General features: G+C 46.9%; 2 protein-coding genes across 3 annotated transcripts in view; one reads left to right on the top strand and one right to left on the bottom strand.

Annotated features, from left to right (window-relative positions):
* Window positions 1-25928, bottom strand: part of LOC135396508 (uncharacterized) — a 68655-nt gene that overhangs the window by 15767 nt on the left and 26960 nt on the right. The window lies entirely within an intron of this gene.
* On the top strand, window positions 87-6089 carry LOC135397797 (uncharacterized). 2 transcript variants are annotated; one of them, XM_064629363.1, is made up of 4 exons: window positions 87-224; window positions 1791-2006; window positions 2069-5601; window positions 5662-6089. In XM_064629363.1, coding segments are annotated over exons 2-3 (2286 nt in total). In that variant the 5' UTR covers window positions 87-224; window positions 1791-2005; the 3' UTR covers window positions 4354-5601; window positions 5662-6089. Both variants share the same exon structure in this region, with proteins under 2 accessions (XP_064485433.1, XP_064485434.1).

Here is a 25928-nt window from a genome sequence, read left to right as displayed (position 1 = left end):
CTTTGGGACGGTCGACTGGCGATATCGTATTATCCGGCGGGAAGGCCTATTGTTTCGCATTGGCATATGCGTGTTCCCGTTTTGACGATGGTTGGATAATTATTGACGTGAGGAATAATATGAATTTATGTGGCTGTGAATAGACCTTGGGGTTTTGCTCGTTGTGAGGCTAAAAATGTGTGAGTGTGCGTGCGCGTTTGTGCAGCTGGGTCCCCACTTGACAAGTAAGTTCATTGTGTTTGACTTCAGTGATATTGCCGATATTGCCGTATATTATGCCGACTGTGATTTTTTTTTTGTTTGAAAAATAAGGTTTATCGCATTTTCAATAGAGTAGACTGCGTTACACATGGTATATGCTTTCTCAAAGCCTGTATAACAAATTCAGAAAGCAGATGTGAATAGGTGTGTTCCTCAGGTTGTGTGTTTGCCACACAAGCTTAATTTTTGCGAATATTGTGTTATTCTGTTTAATAATTTTCTGGTGGTAGAAAATCTGTTTTGTCATGCTTGACACTTTGCTATTCGAGCAGAAGTGCGTGTAATTTCTTATTTTTCACTGTCGCTCGTTGTGTCTGTGTTGTGTGTGTGTGTGCAACTGTGACCCCACTTAACCAGTAAGTACATTGTGTATGCCTTTTCGTGTGACTCGAGTGATAAATTTATGTGGTATTGCATGAAGTGTTGTTTTAAAAGTAAGGGTTGTTGCACTTGCATAGCAGGTGGCTTCTTACTGTAATTTTCACCCGTAAAAAAAAAACAGCGTATATCGTATTATGCTGCGCGAATAGAAGTGATTTTCCCAATTCGATTTGTGTACCCTTGTCCTGTGCTCTCTTTTCACTGGGACAACGCGACTGTGTATGTAGCATTATGCAATAATAATCTGATAGCAGAAATGAGTGCCTTTTTCCCCGTTTATTAGCATGTGCCTCGTTTTTTTTTTTTTTTTGCAGTTATAGCTATTCAGGCAAAAGTACGTGTAATTTTTCATTGCTCTTTTCTTCTTTGACTGCTAAAGCAGAAGAAAATCACTTGGTAAAGCTGAATAGTGTTCTATCACGGAAAGTGGGTTTGTTTGTTTGTTTTTGTTTGTTTGTTTGTTAGATTTTGTTGGGTGCTCGATATATTGATGAAGTAAGCAGTGCTTAATCTTGCAGTTATGGGTATTTGAGCAGAAATGTTGGTGTCTGAGCCTGGAGTAGAGATTCCAATAAAGCACCTCTCCTTGTGCATTCCTGAGCTGCTGTGTGCGCGCGCGTGTGCTTTTTTCCTGGTTTGTGACGTCATCATGGCATGTTGGGGCTTGTTTAGCAGTGTTACAATTTTACCCGCCGCTATTATTTTGTTGTTATCTTTTGTTAACTGCGTAGCGATGTGTGGTGACTCTGCGCTTATTCCTGAGGTTTTAAGCCTTTTTCCTCATTGCTTAAGTGAATTTGTGTACCCTTGTCCTGCGCTTTCTTCACTTAGGGGCAATGCAATTGAGTATTTAGCATTATGCAATAATTATCTGATAGCAGTTGATGGTAGTTTGTTAGCATGTGTTTAATTTTTGAGGTCATAGCTATTTTGCTATTTGAGCAGAAATGCTGGTATCTGAAGGTTTAACGCTGAGGGTAGAAATTCCTGTCTGAGATGAATCTGCATTTCACTGCAATTTGTTTCTTTTAAGTAATATTATTGAAATTCCACAGCCACTGTGAACAAAAAGGGATGGTTGTGTGCCTGCTCATGAAAGCAACTTGCATATCAGAATGACATGTGATGAGAGCTAACTTTGCGCTCAGGTACGGCAATGGTGTAGGCGGACGGAGCATTACGTGAAGCCAAGGGCAAGCTGCGACCTTGAACATGCAGAGCAGGTTATTTTTAGGCTATGAAGGCTCGCCGCACCCGTGCATGTTGGGGCATGCAGCGAGGTCGCCGCTATATAAATGGGGAGAATGTGTAAAGAGGCAGCAGTCTTCGCATCACTTCGGGAGTGTGCGGAGCTCGCTTCAAGAGTGAGTATTTTTCATCCACGCTTTGTGGTGCACGTTTTCTTAGTGTTTCTTCTTTTTTTTAGTGCCTAGATGCGTGTTCTGCTTTTTTGATCCTCATGATATCGGGGATGATGAGCCAATGGAAGAGAATTCACCATCTTCTCCAGACATTTCACCTGCCACATTGCATGCTCACGTCGAGCGATCACATCCCTATGTGGACATTTCCTTCCTGCCTTTCTTTCAAACTGATAGCGCATTTCGAGGTATCGTCAAAGCGTTTGTGCTATTGGCATCTGTTCACGATCAGGGAGTAGAGGACTTGCGACAATATTTAATGAACCACCTCCACAATATAATTGCTATTTTGCGAGCGCAAAGAATACCCTTTAGGTTTTGCATTTGTTCTGACGTTCTAATGATGAAAGATAATCGAGGGGATGTAACCGCGCACATAGCTCATTTTATGGCGCTTGCTCGCGAAGTCCACAGCGACGGAGCTATCGCAAATACTTTGATGGATGTGATTCAGGAGTCCACCGGGCGCATTGAAAATTACCAGCGCAAGGGTAGTGGGTTTGTATCCACTGACGTCCAAAAAGTTCAAATGTGTATTTCTGCTGTGAAAACTAAAAAATTCGGGTGCAATGGGGTACTTCCCACGAATCTGGCTAAACGCAGGAACGTGTTAACGAATATCCATTTACCAGCACGCAAGGAGGGCGAATGTTTTAAATACAATACGCTTGCTCTCCTGCACCCACAGGAAAGGAATTCGTGGAAAAAATGTGAAAATTATGCAGTAGATTACTGGTGGCCAAGCCACTTCCCTGTTTCATTTTCTGATCTGGACGAATTCGAAGACAAAAACAAGATATCCGTTTACGTGTACGAGTACGTCGATCAGGGAGTGCACGTGTCGCGACCCCCAAAACTCGAGTGTGAAAAGAAAATTCACTTATTGGCTATAGATGAACATTTTTTTGGAATCAAGTCCCTCGAACGATTACTTATGAGAGACAATAGGTGTTTCGTATGCGAACGTTGCACGCGCTCTTTTAACGAGGAAAAGAGCATGGCGAAACATCGTCGCCTGTGCGCGGACGTGAACGAAATCTTATTGGAATTTTGCGAACCTGGCAAAAATTTTGTAGAATTTAATAAAATACAGTACAAGCAGCAGTACAACTACGTCGTCGCGTTGGACACGGAGAGCGTACTCGCGCCCAGTGGTGTTGGCATGCAGCGTCACGTCACCTCTAGCTTCTGTGCCGTGCTCGTGCGCACCCACGACTCGAAGGTGATGCGCGTCAGGACGCACCACGGTGAAGATTCCGCGAGGCAGTGCGTGAAGGCTTTGATGGAAATGCGGGACGAGATGGTTGCCCTGAATGCCTGCCCCGCCACAATGGTGCTGAATGATGAGCAACGGGATGAGCAACGGGCCGAGCACAGAGCTGCCACCCATTGCGCGTACTGTAAACGGGAGTTCACGCGAGATCTACCCCGTGTCCGTCATCACGACCATTCCAAGCGATGTACTACCGGGGACACAAATTACATTGCGACGCTGTGCAGCCCCTGTAATGTGGCGTGCACGACGAGAGAAAAATTACCGATCATGGTGCACAATCTGGCCTACGATTTGGCCGGACTGCTGCGGGAATTTCACCTTCTCGGGTGGAAGCGAGCTCCCTTCATCGTTGCCAGTTCCATGGAAAAAATTCAATCGTTCGAAATTGTCACCTTCCTATTCAGAGATACCATGCAGTACCTCAATTTGTCGCTGGGAGAGCTCGTGGAAACCGTCAAATCCATGGGGGGCGCAGAGGCGTTCCAGTGCCTGAAGCAGGTATTTGGAAACGACTACGAAATTCTGCTTCGTAAAGGTGTATTCCCATACAGCCACGTTAATTCTTTTGCGGTGTACGACGAATTGGCTCTGCCGGCAAAATCTGCCTTCCGAAATGATCTCACTGGGGAGGATATAAGCGAGGAAGACTACCAGTATGCGCTGCAAGTATTTGAACGTTTTGGATGCTCGAATCTGAGGGATTATAATGCACTGTACCTGAAAACGGATGCCCTATTACATGCTGATGTAATGCAGCACTTTCGACGACTGTGCTACGACGCGCGTGGATTAGAATTGCTTCATTGTGTTTCTCTGGCATCCTATTCGTGGCAATGTGCTCTAAATTACACGCAGGCAAAATTGGAGTTAATCATCGACGAGGACATGTACAGAACCATCGAGTCGGGTGTTAGGGCGGGCTCTGTCAGGCGAGCAGGCGTCATTTGCGGGCTAACAACCCTCTGTGTAGTGGCTATGATCCCGAAAAAGAGGAGGTGTACATATCATACATAGATTGCAACAATCTTTATGGATTCAGTATGGTAAAGCACTTCCCCGTCGGCGATTTCGAGTGGGTCGAGGATTTTAGCTCTGTGGATTTTATGCGTCACCCCACGGATTCGGAGGTGGGGTACGTGTATGTGTGCGACTTGGAGTATCCAAAATCCATCCACGCTCTAACGCGGTACTTCCCCCTGGCTCCCGAGAAGGCTGTGGTCCCGGAGGAATGGCTCTCGTCATTCCAGCGAGCTCTTCTCGAAGAATTAATGTATCAGCCAGCTAACAGCAAAAAGCTGTTGCTGACGTGCAAGGACAAGGTCGAGTATGTCGTTCATTATGCACTGCTCGCACTCTACTGTAGATTGGGCACGAGGGTGACAAAAATTCACCGAATCCTAAAATTTCGTCAGGCACCATTCCTGCGTCCCTACATTGAGGACAATGTTGCCAGGCGCGTTGCCTCAGGCACGACGTTTGAAAAACATTTCTATAAAATCTCAAATAATGCGGTCTTCGGAAGAACGCTTTTAAATAAATTTAACATGAGGGATATTCGAGTAGCCTTCGATGAGGAGACGGCGAGTCGCATCGGGAGTCGGGCAGAATGCGTGCGAATGGAAATTTTGTCCCCCGATTGTGTCATGTACGAAATGCGCAAAAGAAAAGTGCGATGTGATTTCCCCTTGCAGATTGGCTTCACGATTTTAGAACTGAGTAAATTAACGATGTACTCGTTCTACTACGAAGCTCTGCTGAGCAAGCTCACTTGTCCGGTGATTACCTGCTACTTTGACACGGATTCTCTGATCCACGGCCTATTCTGTAAGGATTACGAAGATCAGTTACGTGTGATCGCCGACGACCATTTAGACTTGTCTTCCTTCGATCGGGGTCATCCACTGTACAGCGAGAGGAATCGTGGTAGGCTTGGTGCATTCAAAAGCGAAACCGGTAGCATACCCATAGAGGAAGTAATATGCTTGAAAGCCAAAATGTACTCCATCAAACTAGCTGGAGGATAACAAATTGCAAAAGCTAAAGGGGTCAAAAAGAACATTGTGCGCAAACGCCTCCTTCATGATACGTACCACGATACCCTGTTCAAGCACACTAGCGTATCACACGAACAGGTGTCAATAGTGGGAAAGAAACAGTGCATGTACACCATCAGAAATGTGAAAAGAAGTCTGATGGCGTACGACGACACACAATACCTCTACAATGACATCAACTCCTAACCATACGGAAGCTGCGAATATGGTAAGCTTGAGTGTATGACGGAGATAGCGTGATTTAACTGGGCATTCTTTCTCTCCTCAGATAATGCAGAGGATGAGAAGGAGTAGCGTCAGTTGGACCAGTGGAAGGATATGGTAGCTCGCTCTCTTCTCGCTCGTCTCATGCACGCTGGCGCTGGACACCTGCAACTGAAGACGCATGAAGCTCGAGAAGGATAAGCACACCTACCCGCTTGAATGCCCTGGTGATATCTTCACTATCACAGATTGGTATGTGGTACCTATGCGGTCCAACATTAAGCTGGACAAGAACGCTACTGGATCGCTACGCACGTGCCTTCAACCACTGGACGTAAGCGTCCAGTGCGCGTGGAATGTGTCAACTCACGGAGGATAAAACTTTTCTTAGCCGCTGTCCCAGAGACACCTACATGATTCGTCACTTCCGAGGAACCATGCCCAGCATCAAAGGAATCAATCTCTCCAAGACAGCCATGATGTACTCAATAAACGTTGCAATCTATTCCTTTTGTTTGTCTAAGATAGAGCTGTAGCGGGGTCACTGGGTTGGTCGATCAGCTGTCCTAGAAGGAGCCAATCAGCGCGAAGTGGATGGATCAATCAGCAATCAGTAGGTTTGGAGGGGCCAATCTGCGTGAAGTGGGCGGAGCCAAAAGGGGGCCTGTCAATCAAAGTGGGGTCATTTTGAACCAATCAGCGTGAAGGGGTGGAGCCAAACAAGGGGCCTGTAAATCGAAGTGGGGTCATCTCAAACCAATCAGCATGAATGGGCGAGCCAAAAAGGGGCCTGTCAATCAAAGTGGGGCCACTAACCAGAGGGATCAGAACTGGCTTGTGTTGGATTAGAAATTCCTCGAACTGGATTAGAAAAAGGATGTTCTTATAGCGGTCCCCCCTATACTACTAAGGTTATACTTGCATATGCTCTTATGGTACACACAACATGTCCTGAAAGTCTGGATCAGCTATCAGTGTCCCACTATGTGCATAACATTAATTCACAATTGACAAATGGCATAGTAAACTATATAAGGGATCTGCTATAGGGACTATGGACTTTATAAGGGCTCGAACAAATTTGGGGTACTTCGTTCGCTTCGAGCGGGCAGGTATACCCCATTGTCGCGCTCTACTTGTCCTGGTTGAGCTGCCTTCTTCCTGCACGTAGAGTGCAACAGCAGCAGCGTGTTTGCACTTTCCAGCAGCTGGAAAGTGCGTCCTTTGCACTTTCGTGTGTATGTCGCGAATGACGCTGTTTGTTAGGGTGTTTAGTGTGCTTCTCTGGTGCACTGGGGGTGCACCAGTAAAAGTATAAATTTCATTCTGAGAAAAATCAGGCTTAACAAGAACGTGGCAAAGATTAATTCGCAGGGTGCTCATCGAATTGAATGGGGACTTAACAAAACGCTCGCCGTTATAATTGAAGAGGGTTGAACAATATTTGTGGTTCAACACCCAAATAGTTGCTCTTTCCTGGGACCTCTGGTTATGTTCTCCGCGTGCGGGATGTTCACGACGCTACCATGAACACAGAATAAACAGCCATTGGGCAACGCAGTTCCAGATGATTTCGAAGCGTTTTCGGGCACAGCCATGCAGCGTCAGCAAACTTCTCGACTATTTAGATTTGGAATCAGCTATCATATGTCCGCATCGTTCAAACAGATGCCCTAACTTTTTCTTAAATATGCATACGGAAACAAAGGTTGTGCACATATACACGAGGCTATATTGTCACGAAGCGAAATGGGTCGGCGAGTCGTCGAATAAACAGCGAACGGTTTTTTAGACTACTTGGTAGCAAAACACAAGAGTGATAGCTCTCTGAACACAACTGAGTCCAAAGAATGAATGCTCCAGCTTGGAGCGCACAAGCATTTAAGCGTCGCGCCGAAAAGTCTAAAAACAGCACGTGCGTTTGCCAGAGAGCAGGCGATGTGTCTGGAAGCTTCTTCCATATCGAAGCTTCTTGTTTCTTCTTCAGCATGCGCCAGGATGAGATGTACTGTTTCGTGCCTGCCCTGGAAGTTTCGCGATGTTCATTCGTGGCATCGCCCCCTCCGTAGACGGGGCATCGCTCCGATGCCGTTTCTTCTCCTTCTTTTTTTTTCATGTTGTTTCCTTCCAGCCAGCCTTCAGCGCTACCTGCTGTAGTACGGCTTGAGTCGAACGACGTGAACTATTTCAGTCCTCGGGGGTCGTCGACAGGGAACGCTGCCCTCAGGTACCACTTCGTAATCCAGGTCTCCAATGCGTCGAAGTACTTTGTAGGAACCGAAGTACCGCTTCAGTAGCTTCTCGCTCAGGCCTCATCGTCGAATCGGCGTCCAAACCCATACCAAGTCGCCTGGACTGAAGCGTACGTCTCGTCGGCGCAAATTGTATCTTCTTTCATCGACGCGTTGTTGTTGACCAATCCGTAGTCTGGCCAGCTGGCGGGCTTCTTCTGCTCGCTGTGTGAAGTCCAGAGCGTCGTTTTCCACATCACTGGGTTCGTGGGGCAGCATCGCGTCCAGCATAGTCGATGCGTCATGGCCGTGTGCAAGGCGGAACGGTGTGAATCCCGTTGTTTCCTGGACAGCCGTGTTATAGGCAAACGTGACGTAAGGCAGTATTTCGTCCCATGTCTTGTGCTCGACGTCGACGTACATCGAAATCATGTCGGCAATGGTTTTGTTTAGGCGTTCGGTGAGCCCGTTCGTCTGCGGATGGTACGCCGTTGTCCTCCGGTGAGCGGTGTGGCTTAGTCGAAGGATTTCTTGTGTTAGCCTGCTTGTAAATGCCGTTCCCCTATCGGTGATTAAGCCGGTCGGAGCTCCGTGCCGTAGTACGATGTTCTCGATGAAGAACTTCGCCACTTCTGTTGCTGTGCCCTGTGGAAGTGCCTTAGTCTCAGCATAGCGTGTCAGGTAGTCGGTGGCGACGATTATCCAACGATTTCCGGAAGACGAACGTGGGAAGGGCCCGAGTAGATCCATCCCAATCTGCTCGAACGGCGCCGATGGCGGTGCGATTGGCTGAAGGTACCCAGAAGGTCGTACGTCGTTTTTCGTCGTTGGCATTCCCGGCACGTCCTTACGTAGTGGTGTACAGTCTTGGCCAGTTTTGGCCAGTAGTACTTTTCCCTTATACGGGGCAGTGTCCGGCTGTATCCCAAATGACCTGATGACGGTTCGTCGTGGCAGGATTCAAGAATCTCGGTGCGAATGTCCCCAGGCACAACGAGAAGCCACGTAGCGCCTTGTGGTGCGTGGTTTTCTTTGTAGAGAACACCATTACGTAGGGAAAAACTTGGGAGTGATCTTCTGAAGATGGGAGGAACATTGTCGGCGCGGCCCTGCAGATAGTCGACGACTGTCTTCAATTTGGGGTCTACTGCTTTGTAGACATGGTAGTCGCGCTCATTAGACCGAGGAAGGCGTCGTCGTCCTCGAGGCTGTTGTCCTGTCGCTGGAGTGGTGCTCGGGACAGGCAGTCGGCGTCGTTGTGTTTTCTTCCTGACTTGTAAGTGACGGTTACGTCATACTCCTGTAATCGGAGGCTCCATCTCGCTATGCGTCCTGAGGGGTCCCTTAAACCAGCCAGCCAGCACAGAGAATGGTGGTCTGTTACCACCTTGAACGGCCGTCCGTACAGGTAGGGGCGCAACTTTGTGATGGCCAATATGAGTGCAAGGCACTCTTTTGCGGTCGTCGAATAGTTCTTCTCTGCCTTGGTTAGCGTTCTGCTTGCGTAAGCGATGACACGTTCGACGCCGCCGTGAAGTTGAACGAGCACGGCTCCTAGACCATCGTTGCTTGCGTCGGTGTGTATTTCTGTTTCGGCGTTTGGATCGAAGTGGGCAAGCACGGGTGCGGTCTGTAGACGCGTCTTCAATTCATCAAACGCCTGTTGCTGGGCTTCACTCCAGATAAACGTGGATCCGTCGTTCGTGAGGGCATTCAGGGGGGACACAATTCTTGAAAAGTTCGGAATGAACCGTCGGTAGTAGGCGCAAAGGCCAAGAAAGCTTCGAACGTCTTTCACGTTAGAAGGAACACGGTAATTTGCGATGGCCGCCGTCTTCTCGGGGTCGTGGCGTACGCCGTCGCTGCTCACGAGATGGCCGAGAAATCTGAGTTCCCCGTAGCCGAATCGACACTTCTGAGGCTTCAACGTCAGCCCTGCAGTTCTGATAGCCTCGAGGACTTGCTTTAGCCGTTCAACATGTTCTTCGAATGTTCTTGCGAAGACGACAACATTGTCGAGGTACACCAGGCAGGTTTGCCACTTCAACCCGGCGAGAACTGTATCCATAACACGCTGGAACGTCGCTGGTGCTGTGCAAAGGCCGAAAGGCATAACCTTGAATTCGTAAGGTCCATCCGGAGTGACGAAGGCAGTCTTCTCTGTGGCATCTCATGGCCGTCGATGAGTATTTTCATGTTATTGGTAATTTTTCGAGCGTCGTGTTGGTGCTGTTTGCTGTTCGTCGAATTGTAACTTGTCGTCGGCCCGCAGCTTAACCTCCCGGAGCTGCAGTCTTCAGTTTTCCCTGTTAGGGCTGCGCCACACAGGTCGTCTTGCCGGTGACGGTGAACGTGCTCTTCCTGGCGACCTGCTGCGGCGGGGGACGGTCAGGGACAGGTCGCGTCGCGAGCCAGCAGAAGCATTCTGCTGCCGTAGATAGTCTTCAATTGCGGCGGGGCGACTACCGCGCGAAGGCCAAGTCGTCGGTAGGGACATCGGCGATAGACGTGGTTGGCCTCTCCGCAGTGGTAGCAGAGCGGTCTGAAGTCGGGAGTCCGCCAAACGTCCGTTTTGCAAACGGCTGAGAGTGTGGCGGGACGCTCGGAGTAGGTTGAACAGGCCGAGGAGGCGTCCAACGGTTTCCGTAGTACGACGGACGAGTAGGTGGCACCTGTCTCACAGCGGCGGCGTAGGTTGGTCTCGGTACTTCGGCGTCGGGGTTGGCGGTTGACGATGTCTGGATTGCCTGCTGAACCTCGTCCTTGATGATCGCACCGACCGAAGACAAAGGGTATTGAGCCTTCTCAAGACAGAGGAGAGCTCGTACTTCTTCGCGTACCACCTCTCGAATCAGCTGTCTGAGCGATCCGACGTCGAGGCCAGCGGTCGTGGAGAAAGCCTCGCAGCCCTGGTGTCGTTCGTTGACGGTAGCGCGAGAGAGCAGGGTCCTCTCAATGCGGACGGCTTCGTCCAGAAAAGTGTCGGTCGTGGCGGGTGGATCCCGGGACAGGGCGCGAAAAATTTCTTCTTTTACGCCCCTCATGAGTCGCTGAACCTTCTTCTCCTCGGACGCTTTGGGGTCAGCTCGCCGGAAGAGCCGCAACACATCTTCGACGAAGTCTGTAACGCTTTCGTTTGGCAGCTGGATCCACCTCTGGATCAGATGTTCAGCGCGTTCAGCTCGTTGTTGAAAAGCGAACGCCTCGCGGAGTTTGCTTTTGAAGACGTCCCAGGACGTGAGCGAAGTCTCCCGGTTCTCGAACCATGTCTTCGCGGTGCCTTCCAGGGAGAAATAGACGTTGACGAGCTTCTGGTCGTCACTCCAGGTGTTGTACGTGGCGATCCGCTCATAGTGGTCGACCCAATCGTCCACGTCGTCGTAATACTCCCCGCTGAATGTCTTCGGCGACCGTGCAGGGTCTATGGGCGTGGCAACAGGTTGCGCCACTTGGGTACTGGTCTCCGCAGTCATCTTCTTCTTGCGTTTAGAGGGTTCTAATGGACCGAATTCTGCAGGCAGACCAAGCTGTCTTCTGCTTTGTCGCAGTTGGTCTTCCAGGCCGTTGGACAAGGAATGCCCCGCACCTCCACCAGAAATGTCACGAAGCGAAATGGGTCGGCGAGTCGTCGAATAAACAGCGAACGGTTTATTAGACTACTTGGTAGCAAAACACAAGAGTGATAGCTCTCTGAACACAACTGAGTCCAAAGAATGAATGCTCCAGCTTGGAGCGCACAAGCATCGCGCCTAAAAGTCTAGAAACAGCACGTGCGTTTGCCAGAGAGCAGGCGATGTGTCTGGAAGCTTCTTGTTTCTTCTTCAGCATGCGCCGGGATGAGATGTACCGTTTCGTGCCTGCCCTGGAAGTTTCGCGATGATGATTCGTGGCAATATATTGTATATGTATATGTTTGTAAGAGCTCCAAACAACTCCGGCTATATTTTTTCCTTGTATATGTATATATGGAGTTTCTGGTGACGACGACCCAGTGAAAGAATTGAGAAAAACAAGTGGGCTGGTGAGTGTAATTCATGACAGTAAGACCCGGAGACTAGGCACGACGAAAACAGACACATACAGATGTCTAAAAACTCTATCTGTTAGCGACTTTTTTCGTCGTCCCTAGACTCGAGATCTTACTGTCACACAGCGACAATTATCCGAAGCATCGGCTGCACAGTCAACTTTTAATATAAAAAGTAGAAAACTGCAAGGCAAATACAGTAAAACGAAAAGTAAGGCTGGTCAAAGTTTTTGGGCAGCTTTATTCTATTTAGTGGCCAAGAGCCCTCGGGGCACAGAATAGCTGACTGCAAGCCATGCACATGCGGCCCGCGTGTGTGAGAGCCCTGATTACCCTGATCTAAGCATTGCTTCATCTTAAGCGCGAAATAAATAATGTACTCGAGGGCGCGTAGCACTTGTTTAGCGTTATCTCCAAATCTGCTAATGAACAACTTTATTTTTGACGTTGGGGTGTCTAATAGCCACCGGCGATATTCTGCCCTGTTCCAGCTTCTACTCCCCTATTATACAGGCTATGCTCAATCCCATGCCAGTCTTCATACCATGAATCCATACAACTGGTTATTGGAAATCTACAATAAACATTGGACATCAAGTTGAAAGGTACAGGCTGGGATTGAAGGAACGGGTCGCACGATCAAACCGTGTTGTTGTTGTTTCATTTCAAGCTGATCTAAACTCGCTGATTGCTATGCAATTATTTTTGGAGCACCTTACATTTTCCACGCATAACTATACTATTGAATACAACAGACATCTGTCGACGTCTGTACGCCGCTCACAGCCTCAGTTACTTCGCGGCGCTAACACGCAATAAAAAAAACTGGATACAACAAGATCCGTACGGTGCATCCTATGCACCGTACATTTGTAGTTGTAAGGAACTAATGTCGCCTTGGTAGAAATACTTTCACCCGCTGGATCGCGTCACGGAAGTGTTTCCTTTCCAGGCGGGGGGGGGGGGGGGGCAGCAGACGTGCATTGTCATTCAGAGATGCGATAACACACTACCGAACGCGTTTCAAAATGAACCCCAAGAAAAAAGCTCATTTTCATGTTATTTTGGTTTCGTCACTGATTTTCCTTTCCCACACTTCAGCCAATCAAATTTTCCTACCTGCGGAAGGCAATATCTGACATGGGACTTTAAGTTAGAAACTGCAGCATCCGTTGTAATTGTCTGGTCTTGTGTTGTTGTAAATTGCCGTGTGACGACTATACCTCCAAGTATGGGTGAACAGTATTGTAAATACACTAAAATAAAATTCACTCAGTGTTCTCTACTTCTTCACCGCCTCGTGTGTCGGTGACCTTCTGTACTCCTACCCACTGCTGGGATTTCAGAATATACACGCCTTTGATTCTGAATGTATTTAGTTCTGCACCAAAATCTCTGGTCCAACGAAGTCGCGTTTGATCAAATCATTGCCACTCGCAGACGCCACCACTCGCATCGCCACAGCACTCGCAGACGCCAAATTGTCAATGTCTTCCATTTCATTTAGTAATAACTCTGGATATAAACGTGATATCGAAGATGTCATCATTTAATTACGTAGTCTGTATATTCATGCTTAATAGCTATGAGTCCACGGCCCATACCAGTTTCCCTTGCTACAGCCTGCGAAGTAGCGTTTTGTCAAATCGTTCATTTTCAAGCGACCACAGAACAAACAGGACACAAGATCACACACAAGTCCCTCTGTTGTTGTTTCGTGTTTGTTCTTTGGTCGCTTGTGGATTTACACCAACCAGCCCAATCTATATACTTCAGACATTTTGCCAAATCGTCGCCCAAGTGGCACTCACTGGCGCCAAATTGTCAATTTCGTCTATTTTAGCTCGTAATAACTCTTCATTACCAACTTGATACTGGCGGTATCATCATAAAATTACGTAGTCTTTGTATCGTCTACGGACCGTAGCTGTTGTCCTTGCTGCACCCTTAGAACTCGCATTTAGCCAATTTGTCATCCAGAAGGCTATCACAGGCGCCAAGCTGCCAGTTTCATCCGGCAATCCCCCGATATCTGGAAAGTCTCATGCTCGTTCCCACAGTTATTCATCACGTCTTATACCCTAGTCAGACAGCATTTCAAATGTCAATTGCGAGAAATGGCCTTCGGACTCTCAAATGACCTTTGTTCGGGGGCGCCTGCCAGACAGGCGGGAAAGGAGTGCTCCTCAACTGACTGCCCTCACCGGCTCCCTTTTTCGATTTCGTTTTCCCTGTCTGCTGTGGAAATTTGAAATTGGTCTGTGCGCCACAAATCAAGATGCAGAAGCCATATGCACTTCTCTAAATAGGATCTAAATACGTTTATACAGTTTCACTCCATTATCCGCACTTTATAGGTTTTCCTACATTCAGCTGCGAAGGTAGCGAGGGTACAACGGCATAACACTGTTGTCGAGATTGCTCCTTTCTGCTCCTCAAATGTCGTTGGGGGCCTCCTTTCGCGTTGATGGTCATTTCTTAGAAAGGTCCTTCGAGCTGCCGTCTGACACGGCTGTCAGAGGTCATTTTTTTGCAAATGACAATTCCCCGAAGTCCTTCGAGCATGCAGTCTGACTGGGGTATTATTCTTTTTCTTACGCTAAAGCTCCCGGGCGTGTTATCGGTGTTGTTATCAGGTCGGGGCGCGAAGAGGGAATTGTTGGCCTCAGATATGTCCTCCTCTCCCTGCCCAAATCTGTTCCTCCTCACGTACACACTCACCACCCTGTAAACTTAGCTTCCTTGCGTAGTCCTCTGCTATCAGGTCAAGCCGGGTTTCAGAGGAGGTGTCCCTGAATGCTGCTCTTGCTCCTTTGCGCGCCCTCTCAACTCGAGAAAAGTGTTTTCAATTTAATCTCCTATTTACACACAGTATTGTTCCGTAACAATACAGTGTGTCAATAAGTGCTCCTTTACATTGTTATAATGATTTGTGAAAAACTGGGCATTTCTATCGAATCGTTGTTCATATCTTCAGTACCCGATTTGGCAAGGCAGCTTATTTATGTCTCTGGGTGTATTAAGTGGAACCTGTCAGTAATGAATTCTGCACACACCGTCCGGCGCTACAATAACCACATTGATCCTCTTCTTGTGTGTGTATATTTTTATTTTCATTTCATTTCATTTGATTTATTTACCTAAAGAGCCTCAGAAGAGGCATTTTATGGTATATGTTAGGGTACGCTGTAGTAATACAGTCATTTCTTTTCTGTGTGGCCATCCATGATGTGGTCCCCGGTCAATGCGGCCGGGGACTCCATTTGAGCTTGAGGCCTCTGGCTATCTCAACTAGAGTTGCAACAATTCAGGGGTCGGATTCACAAACAGTTCGCACGACAAAAATTGTCGCAAGTCCGTCGGAACACAAAGTTGCGATGCGGATTCACGAAGCGGGGGCGTCGTAAGATCGTCATAAGTTACGGCAAAATCCTAAGCGAGCCCCCGAGCTGTCGTAAGTCAATCAACTGCAGACATGGCTGCCTACTTTGACCGCTGTGGATTTCGAACAGTTGGAACCGCAACGAGATTTGCGACGTGAGAGGGCTTGTTGGAATCGTGTGACCTTGTCTGACGTCTCCGAGAGCCACTTGCTACGCTACCACAGACTGTCAAGTGCTGGGATTCGTATAGCCTGTGCGACGTGTTGGCTCCTGCTTTGAGGCGACCAACTGCTCGGTGCCACACTATTCGCGGGGACGTGCAGGTGATGGTTGCGTTTCGATTTTATTCAAGTGCAAGCTTCCAACTGGTGATTGGAGATTTGGCGGCCGTGAGACAAAGCAGTTGTTCCGGCATCGTCATTGGTGTAACAAGTGCAGTCGTGGAGCGGGCGATCGCTCAAGCCAAGTTCATTCGCACACCGAGTGAACTTCTAAAGACCACCCTGGGTAAATTATGTTTGGTCATGTCCAGGCAGTTGTCATGCAATGTAGCGTAAGCAATTGGTTCTGTGAACATTCCGTCTACGTGTGCATATTCTGAAATTGTGCAGGTGGAGTGCGTGAGGGATGGAGAGTGTGGTTGTTTTAGAAAACACATTTATGTCTGAATACGCTCCTAAATAATATCGTAACTGAAGTCAACTAAATAATTCCACATACTTATGTACGCAGTCTATTCACTGTTGTCATGGTTTAAGCTTCCGCCTGGTAATGTGTTCACCTCTTACTTATGCTGCTCTATGGCAAGCATTCGCCTTTGCACTAGCAGGCCTGCTAAATGTTTCTCAGTTTTCTTGTGAGCCTCCAAAACTTCCTCTGCCCCAGTGCGGCTGTTATCTTGACGCCTTCATGAAATGCCATGCACACACTAATCTGAGAACACAGGCAGATAATTATTGACTCAATTGACTGTACACTGTGAATGCCCGTGAGGAAGCATGAGGAGGTAGAGTATGCTTTTGGTTCTACGCATGGTTCTACTCTGAATGCCCCTGCTCAAACATGAGTCCTTGCTTGACCATGAGGCGGATGCCTGAGGCTGCTAAGAAGGCTCAGCATAGATATCATTCACAATCGCTTTTTCTGAAGGTAAGTACACATGGGAGAAAGCGTACTCCCTGAAAGGGGTGCCGTTGGACATGGTCGATGGGATGGGCCTGGATTGGTGAGTTATTGTGCTGAGTCAGAGCTGAGCACAGCATTCTCAGCGTATTAATTAACACAAATTTGTGGTGAGAATGTTCACTGGACTCACCCCCCCCCCCCTTACACACACACCAATTTCGAAACTGCCAGGAATATCATGGACAGCAGTTCGGTCAATGGCCCCAACCACTCTTTCCTCCAGTAGCGTCATTGGTCCTAGCTGCGCTGCTGTCTACACTTGCTCCTGGCGTTTGAAATTAATATAGTTGTGAATGTTAAGAAATTTCATAACCGTCCTTTCCTTTCCTCTCTGTAATATCCACCCTAACAACTATCGTAATTCCCAATGAACTCTCCCATTGTGCTGATCCTGCGAACGTCCACACCGTACCTCTCTTTTGCTTGAACTTTTAAAGTCTGTCCACTTCTACTTCTGCAAAGTTCCGTGTAATTCCCGAAACCGCGAAGAGGGATGCAGTGATGTGCTTCGAAGCCTTTTGCTTGTCTTTAGCTCCTTCTGCTCCATCGCCACTGGCGTCGATAGCGTTTTTGTTTGTTTTATACCATATCACGAGGGTCTCTATCTCCCTCTCCGTAAAATTAGACCGGCGGACACGCTTTGAGGCCCGATGAGTGTCTTCTATATCAATTTCAGAACACACTTCTGACAATACCGGGTGATTTTGTTGACAAACACCGTGGCATGTGGCGTAGAATGCAACGGGTCCCATTGGTTGAGCTAACGTCGTTGCCATAACAATAACATACCCTCGGGCCCCCTCGCTCATTAATCTCACGGTCACATTTCTGGAAGCACGTCAGCTGCTCTTTCTTGCTCGTTCTGCCCATCATGAACCTCCCTCTCCTTTACCATCCTTTCGTGAATACTGAACCCCGCGATTTGCGACGATGTCTTACGACGGTTGTAGACTACGACATCGTAGCGAATTTTACGAACTTGTTTGTGAATCCGACCCCTGGTAATTTGAGGAAAACGAAAAAGCGGGATTTCTACAGTTTATTCATAGCATTTTGAAAAACTATTTCATATAGTGGTCTGCACACCAGGCGGTTTCGACGTATATTACGTGAAATGGGTACAGGCGTGTTTATTGTTTTAACCAAGCATAAACCCACAATATTCATCACGGGGAAGACAAATTAACCCGCACTGCAATTTCCGTTTGTGACGCATTAAATTCCATTTGATGGAGGAAAAGTGTTCGTTACGGATGCTGCTTTCTTTTACCTGACATCCGGCGTAAAACAAGGAATAAGAACACAATAAACCTTTTTTAAATGAAAATTGTTTGGTTCTTGGAAGGCATTTTCAACAGTAATCCCGCTCGGCAGTTCGCCTGCTGACATTCCTTCAGGGTGCGTCACCGTCACGTGAGCATCAAATCTTTTTTGAAATTGCGGAACACACACAAAAAAGGAGAAGATAATAACAAGCCAAGGAACTCTCTTCAGACCCTGTTTTGCACTATTCTAAGTATCAGGGGCCGGATTCATAAACAGTTCGCACGACAAAAATTGTCGCAAGTCCGTCGTAAGACAACGTTGCGATAAAGTGCGGATTCACGAAGCGCGGGCGTCGTAAGATCGTCATAAGTTACGGCGAAGTCCTAAGAGAGCCCCCGAGCTGTCGTAAGTCAATCAACAGAAAACATGGCTGCCTACTTTGGCCGGTGTGGATTTCGAACGGTTGGAACCGCGACGAGGTTTGCGACGTGAGAGGGCTTGTTGGAAACGTGTGACCTTGTTTGACGTGTCCGAGAGCCACTTGCTACGCTACCATAGGATGTCAAGTGCTGGGATTCGTATAGCCTGTGCGACGTACGTGTTGGCTCCCTCCTTGAGGTGACCAACTGATCGGTGCCACGCTATTCGCGGGGACGTGCAGGTGATGGTTGCGTTTCGTTTTTATTCAAGTGGAAGCTTCCAGTTGGTGATTGGAGATTTGGCGGCCGTGAAACAAAGCAGTTGTTCCCGCATCGTCGTTGGTGTAACAAGTGCAGTGTGGACGCTCAAATGAAGTTCATTCGCACACCGAGTGAACTTCTAAAAAACACCCTGGGTAAATTATGTTTGGTCATGTCCAGGCAGTTGTCATGCAATGTAGCGTAAGCAAGGTCCTTCTCTATGAACATTCCGTATACGTGTGCATATTCTGAAATTGTGCAGGAGGAGTGCCCGGGGGATGGAAAGTGTGGTTGTTTTAGAAAACACGTTTATGTCTGAATACGCTCCTAAATAATTTTGTAACTGAAGTCAACTAAATAAATGAAGATTCCACATACTTATGTACACAGTCTATTCACTGTTGCCATGGTTTAAGCTGCCACCTGGCAATGTGTTCACCCCATACTTATGCTGCTCTATATGGCAAGCATTCGCATTGCAGAACAAGCAGGCCTGCTAAAAGTTTCTCAGTTTTCTTGTGAGTCTCCAAAACTTCCTCTGCCCCAGTGCGGCTGTCATCTTGACGCCTTCATGAAATGCCATGCACACACTAATCTGAGAAAACAGGCATATAATTATTGACTCAGTTGACTGTACACTGTGAATGCACGTGACGAAGCATGAGGAGGTACAGTATGCTTGTGGTTCTGTGCGTGGTTCTACTCTGAATGCCCCTGCTCAAACATGAGTCCTTGCTTGACCATGAGGCGGATGCCTGAGGCTGCTGAGCAGGCTCTACATAGATATCATTCGCAGTCGCTTTTTCTCAAGGTAAGTACACATGGGAGAAAACGTAGCCCCTGAAAGAGGCGTCGTTGGACATGGTCGATGGGATGGGCCTGGATTGGTGAGTTCTTGTGCTGAGTCAGAGCTGAGCACAGCATTCTCAGCGAATTAATTAACACAAGTTTGTGGTGAGGGTGTTTGGTGCACTCATCCCCCCCTTACACACATACCAATATCGAAACTGCCAGGAATATCATGGACAGCAGTTCGGTCAATGGCCCCAGCCACTCTTTCCTCCAGTATCGTCACCGGTACTAGCCGCGCTGCGGTCTACACTTGCTCCTGACGTTTGAAATGAATATAGTTGTGAATGTTATGAAATTTCATAACCGTCCTTTCCTTTCCTCTCTGTAATATCCACCCTAACTCCCAATGAACCCTCCCATTGTGCTGTTCCTGCGAACGTCCACATAGTATACCTCTCTTTTGCTCGAACTTTTAAAGTCTGTCCACTTCTACTTCTGCAAAGTTCCGTGTAATTCCCGAAACCGCGAAGAGGGCTGCGGTGATGTGCTTAGGGACCTTTTGCTTGTCTTTAGCTCCTGCTGCTCCATCTCCACTGGCGTCGATAGCGTTTTTGTTTGTTTTGTACCCTTCCACGAGGGTCTCTATCTCGCTCTCCGTAAAATTCAGCCGGTGGACACGCTTTGAGGCCCGATGAGTGACTCCTATATCAACTTCAGAACACACTTCTGAAAATACCGAGCGATTTTGTTGACAAACACCGTGGCACGTGGCATAGGATACAACGGGCCCCATTGGTTGAGCTGACGTCGTTGCTATAACAATAACATAACCTCGGGCCCAATCGCTCATTAATCCCACGGTCACATTTCAGGAAGCACGTCAGCTGCTCTTTCTTGCTCGTTCTGCCCATCGTGAAACTCCCTCTCCTTTACGATCCTTTCGTGAATACTGAACGCCGCGATTTGCGACGATGTCTTACGACGGTTGTAGACTACGACATCGTAGCGAATCTTACGAACTTGTTTGTGAATCCGACCCCTGCATTGTACGTTTCTGACGTTTATCTATGACGAAGATTTATGTTACTTTCAAAGGTATTTGCTTGCTTCAGACACCCAAGCCTTCAGCAGCAGGAAGCCGATGGTAGTTCAGGAGAGGTTCAAAAAAGAAATCGGCGTTGTCCACGTTCGTCGTCTGTCAACACTGGTGCGATCTGTGGTCACCTGCCTGCTGACTCCCACATAGTCGCGCGCGGCTTTGTGTTCGTCCCATATCATTCGTAGCCCTGTGTTTTTGCGTACTTGCACAATGACGGTCGGCTGGCTGCGTCATTAATAACTGCTGTTGCTCGAAATCGAACATGCAATGAACAGACATCGCAAGAGGGGTCTCTACAAGCGGTATTTGAGCGACTGCAGCCTTGAGGTAAGTTTGTTTATTTTACTACTAACGTAGCGAGGAAGATACAGGCTAACGGTAATATAGTTACCAGAGTCGTCAATCGTTTCGGTCTGGGGTCGCTACGTCCAACGACACGTTACATCCAACGCGCCGTTACGTCAATCGGTGGACGTATCGGCGCATTGGATGCAACGGGGCGTTGGCTATAACGGCACGGTATGGATGTACCGACACGGTGGATGTAACCGGACGGTGGACTTGGTGGCCTTTTGGACGTAACTGCTCGTTGGATAAGCGGCTTCAGGATATGTCGTGTCCTAACTAATATGGCATCGATGCAGTTTTGGAATCAGCCACTCCGTAACAGATATTTCGTGGCGTATCGTCGGAATGTTTTTGTTTGTTTGTTTGTTCGTTCGCTTGTTTCCGTGAGAGTCCGTCAAACTGCGCTGTTTTATGATTTGATATGTTCACAAGTAACGGACAGAGTTGCTGTCGTAAGAGAATAAATTAGGTGAGGTTCTAAATTACGAGGTTGGTGCACAAGTTGAAATCCCCAAATCTCAAAATATTCACGAAATAATATAGTTGCGCATTAGGTAAAAAAGCTGCTGGTGTCATATTCTGCTTGCCGTAGTTGGCCTCGCTGAGGGCGGGCCGCTCGTCACGACCAACACAACGCGTCATTTAAAGGGACTCTGACCAGAAGTTGTGGGAGCTCTTTCGTACTTGCAGTCGATAGAGCACCCAACACGGACTCTCCATGCGAAAATTCACGCATTAAAACCCCACAGTTTCTCCAAACTCGAATTTTAAACATTCGACATCATCCGAGTAGAGCACGCCTAGCGTGAAACCGAGAAAACATACGTTTATATAGAATATCCACCACGGCCAACCATCAACATGACGTCAACATGAGGGCCACTGGCAACACCCACAATTGGCTCAAACGCGTCACATGGTCACACAAAACTCTGTCAATTCCCTTTATGAAATGTCATTTATATGTTAATGTGTTTTTGTTACAGAGTCTCAAAAAGAAAAATATACCTTGCATTTAACACATGCAGTAGGTTTTGCGATTGCTTTTTCAATCTGCGTTGATGTTGTCCTGCGTTCCATATGGTTCCGTATCCGGTCAGCTGTAATGGCTGCGATATGACGAGCTTGCGAAAGTGTGTGATTCACGGCTCATCCTACCTTTTTCGGGTCATTGTATTTGGTGTTGGAGTTACTCGCCATAACCTGAACGTTTCACCTATCATTGCGGCGTACTGTTCTTGATCTGCTGCAAAGCAACGAACCGCTACGACAGTCACTCGCCTCAGCGAAATTCTGTTTGCTGCATATCAAAGGAGCATCGGGACCTGATGATGTACTGCAAATGCGGAAGTTGAATTCTTTGAACCTTCCCCACACAACCATCGATGTCCAGAAGACGTCCTGAAATGGTTAAAATTTCTTTGTCGTAAACTGACATAAATAGGATATCTTCTGGATGTCTATTAGCGATGTCCCTTGGGACAATAAAACCATACGTCCTGCAGATATCCTACAGTTATCCTGTGGCTCATGTCTTATGTGATATCCGAATTTCCCATTGAAATCATGTGGTATGAATTCCCTAAGCACGTGGTAGGTGTAATTTTCTTCCGACTTTCACGCCACATTAAACAATGTAGGTAATGTATAGTAAAAAGACAAACTCGCTTGAATAAATGAAATCGATCCAGAAACACGAGTGTGTTGAGTACACAGAAACCTAATAAAGCCAAATCGCTGCAGTATTTGAATTCCCCTAAGGCTGTGGAAAAATGAAGTCACTTGATATCAGAGTCGTCTATGTGTGCTGAAGAGTGCTTGACAGGCTTTTATTTGTCTCATCTCGCGCAATACGCCGGCCAACTTACGACGGCGCACGTTACTGTTTTGTCTACCTCTGTACGTTTTGTAATACTTTGCAGCGTTTTTTGCTACTTGCTTACACGGGGATTTCCTCGTGTCTCGTTGTTGACCGGCGTATTGTGTGAGATGAGACAAATAAAAGCTTGTCATGCACTCTTCAGCACACATAGACGGCTCGGATATCAAGTGACTTCAATTTTCCACAGCCTTAGGGGAATTCAAATACTGCAGTGATTTCGCTTTATTAGGTGTCTGTGTACTCAACACACTATTTTCGAAACTATGTAAGTTGCGCAAACGTGTGCAAATAATTCATGCACATACAAAATAAATAAATAAACAACATAATCAAACAAAGACAATAATAACATAAATATACAACCAAAAGTTCACGAAGTTGTGCACGCAACTCCACGTACCTTAGTAAGTTGCAAAAAATGATTATGCAACAGTTCCTGCGAGTCGTGAGCTTTCCCGGTCTTTCAAGCCGAAACTAAACATAGCCATATTGCTCTCGTAGTTATATGCGACCAAGTAGCATTGGCATCAACACGGAGTCTGTTTTCAACTTGAAAACGTGTGTTAGCGTGTCGGCGTCTACGCAGCCTGTTGAATAGACCTCTACCTGTTTGTAAACAAATGACGTCGTAATGTTCGACAGCGCCACGAGTTTGGTAGAGTTGAACGTTGAACTACTTTCAATGCTCGTGGCGAACAAGGTCGCGCCCGAAAGCCACGGGGCCACGGTCTTTAGGGGATTACGATGGTCTCTGAAAAGGACGCGACCTTCGGTCCTACTTTTCTTTCAATAGGAGGCAGCGAACAATTGCCCATTCGTGGAACCCAGCTCTCTCCTTCCGATCTGTTTTGGTTTCGGTGTGTCTACCAACGTCATGATGACGTTTCTCGGGTAGAGGTTTATTGTGTTTCCTTCTGTCTTGCAACTCCTCAGACCCACGTGGTCTGACCGCATAAGAATGTGAACGGCTTTTTATTGCTGTAGTGAGATGGGGGGGGGGGGCTCCATTATGCATTTTGTTCCTGAAGTCTTGCACGAGACAACAATGGGCAAGCAGTGTGTGTAGGACAGTTGATCTTCAAGTCGCAAGTCTGAACCAGCAGGTGCAGTAATCACCAGATATTTATCTATAGTTGTATGAACTGCATTCATGATGTGTAGTCGTGCACTGCTCAGAGCTCTTAAAATCTGTAGAACTTCAACATTATCTTGCCATGTTTATCTGATGCGATTTGCATTAAATGCCCATGTTCCGTGTACACACTTACGAAATACCGATTTGCGGTGCATAGTTTTACTCCAACTCGTCATCTCTGGAACAGGAGCATTGTGGTACTGGTCTGTTATTTCTATTCAGACATTTTTGCTATGCAGAAACTGCTCGAACTATATATAGGTGTCATATGATTATATGAGCTCAAGTCCAGAGCCAAAAGCTTTTTTTCTTTTCAAATTAGGAGGTAAAACTATTGGTGTCATTAAATTACATGAGCTCATCATATAGAATACAATATATGCAGGAAACATCATCAGACCGCGAGGACACCGTCAGTCGTCCGCATAGAACAGAAAAAGTCTAAATTTTCTGTTTATTTATTCTATTTATTTATTTACACTACCCTGCTGCTCCACCTAAGTGGCATTGTGTAGGGGAGAGGAGATAACTTAATAACAACACAATCACAAAAGTTCAATTACTCTAACACATACGTACATAACTTTTCACAAAAAATGGCACTTGGGGAAGAAACGATCTCGTGGAAGTCTATTCCATTCTTCAACTGTTTTAGGAAAAAGAAGAATTTCTGAAAATGGACATATGAAAACGATAGGGTTCAACCTTATACTCATGGTCTACACGTTCTGAAATGTAACTCGGTGGGAAAAGATAATGCCCTCGAGGAATGCCTGTATGTCCGTGATATATGTGATGAAAAAGTTTTAATCGAGATTGTCTCCTACGGCATTCTAGTGAAGGCCATCCCAGCATGGATCTATGTTGATGGATATGTTGTGTTGATCTAACCTGAGGAGAGTAATTATTACAAACAAATCTAGCCGCTTGGTTTTGTAGTTTTTCTAGTTTTTTCCGAAGATTTATTTCAGTGGGATCCCACACCGCGCTACAATATTCTAAGGACGGTCGAACATATGAGTTGTAGACAGTTCCTTTAATATCTCTAGGAGCCCTTTTGAAATTCCTTTTAACAAAACCCAATGTTTTACTGTTGAATGATGTCAGTGGGAATCTTTTTTGGTTAGTGCGATGAGCTTTTGGAACATTTCCAACTTTCAGGTTCAAGAGGTTGCTCGGCTTGGGCGCAGTGAAGTAAAGCAATTTGCACGAAAAATACTTGAGCACCTTCTAACGGACTGCGTTGCTGCAGAGTTCAGCTGGGTTGGTCAAAAGCGCAAGCGGAAGTTTGTGTGCAAATTTGTTTCAGTACGCCCCCCCCCCCCCCCCAATTGTCTACTTAAACTGTTCCTCCAACATTCCTTGGTGGCAGTTGCTGTTTATACTACATGTCAGCTCTACACTGTAATATCTTTCGGGTGGGAGCAATTTTCATATTTTTTGGCGTACCGAAGTCTCTGGGCTAGCTTGCTTCTATATTCCCGTTTTGGTGCTTAATTAACCTCCTGCGTTTCTCAGGGTACTCACCCATTTGTCTCGTAGATCTAGTTGTAGTTGCTCATTCAACGAACTGATGTTGACATGGTACATAGCTAGCTCGTTGCCAGGTGATATACAGATGATGTTCTTGTGTGGCAATGCAGAATATTCAATAAAATTACTATTCACTGTGGACAGGCTTGTGTGATGGAGTAGTTTGCATCAAGATGTGTATACAGGGTGCCCAGAAAACGTGTCATTGAATTTTAATTATAAGAAAAACTACGCCGCATAGAATCATGCGGTCAACGGCATTTGTTCTTACTAGGTTTTTGCCACCTCCTGATGTGCATGTCATGTAACCTAAGTTTAATTATATAAATTTTTGCGAACTGAACACGGAAATTTGCCAAGTAAAGGTGACTTTTTTACCCCACCAATGCGAAGAGCGTGCCGAATTTACTCAAATTAATGATAATTAACAGGAATATTCAGGAGCTATCGTATCGGAAAAAATAGCTGAAAATCATGCTCTATGGAGCTCGCGGAGGATAGCGCGCCACGAACCTTTCAGCGGAATCATTGTCAGTCCAACGAAAGGAATTTGGAAACCCAGCCCACACCGGCACTGTACACTGTTAAAACAGAACTTCACCACATACCACGCTCGTTGCCAACCATCATTCCGAATGATATCATTCTGTCTATTGATTTGTTGAAAATGGGGGGAGACGCCTATGTGGGACAGATTATCTTGTCCCAGATAGGCGCCTCCCCCCTGTAGACATAGCTTATCGCGTCCAGCCTCGGCTGTGACCATACCT

Source organism: Ornithodoros turicata, chromosome 6, assembly GCF_037126465.1.
Source record: "Ornithodoros turicata isolate Travis chromosome 6, ASM3712646v1, whole genome shotgun sequence".
Lineage (NCBI taxonomy): Eukaryota > Metazoa > Arthropoda > Arachnida > Ixodida > Argasidae > Ornithodoros > Ornithodoros turicata.
This window is presented reverse-complemented; position numbering and strand designations above follow the sequence as displayed.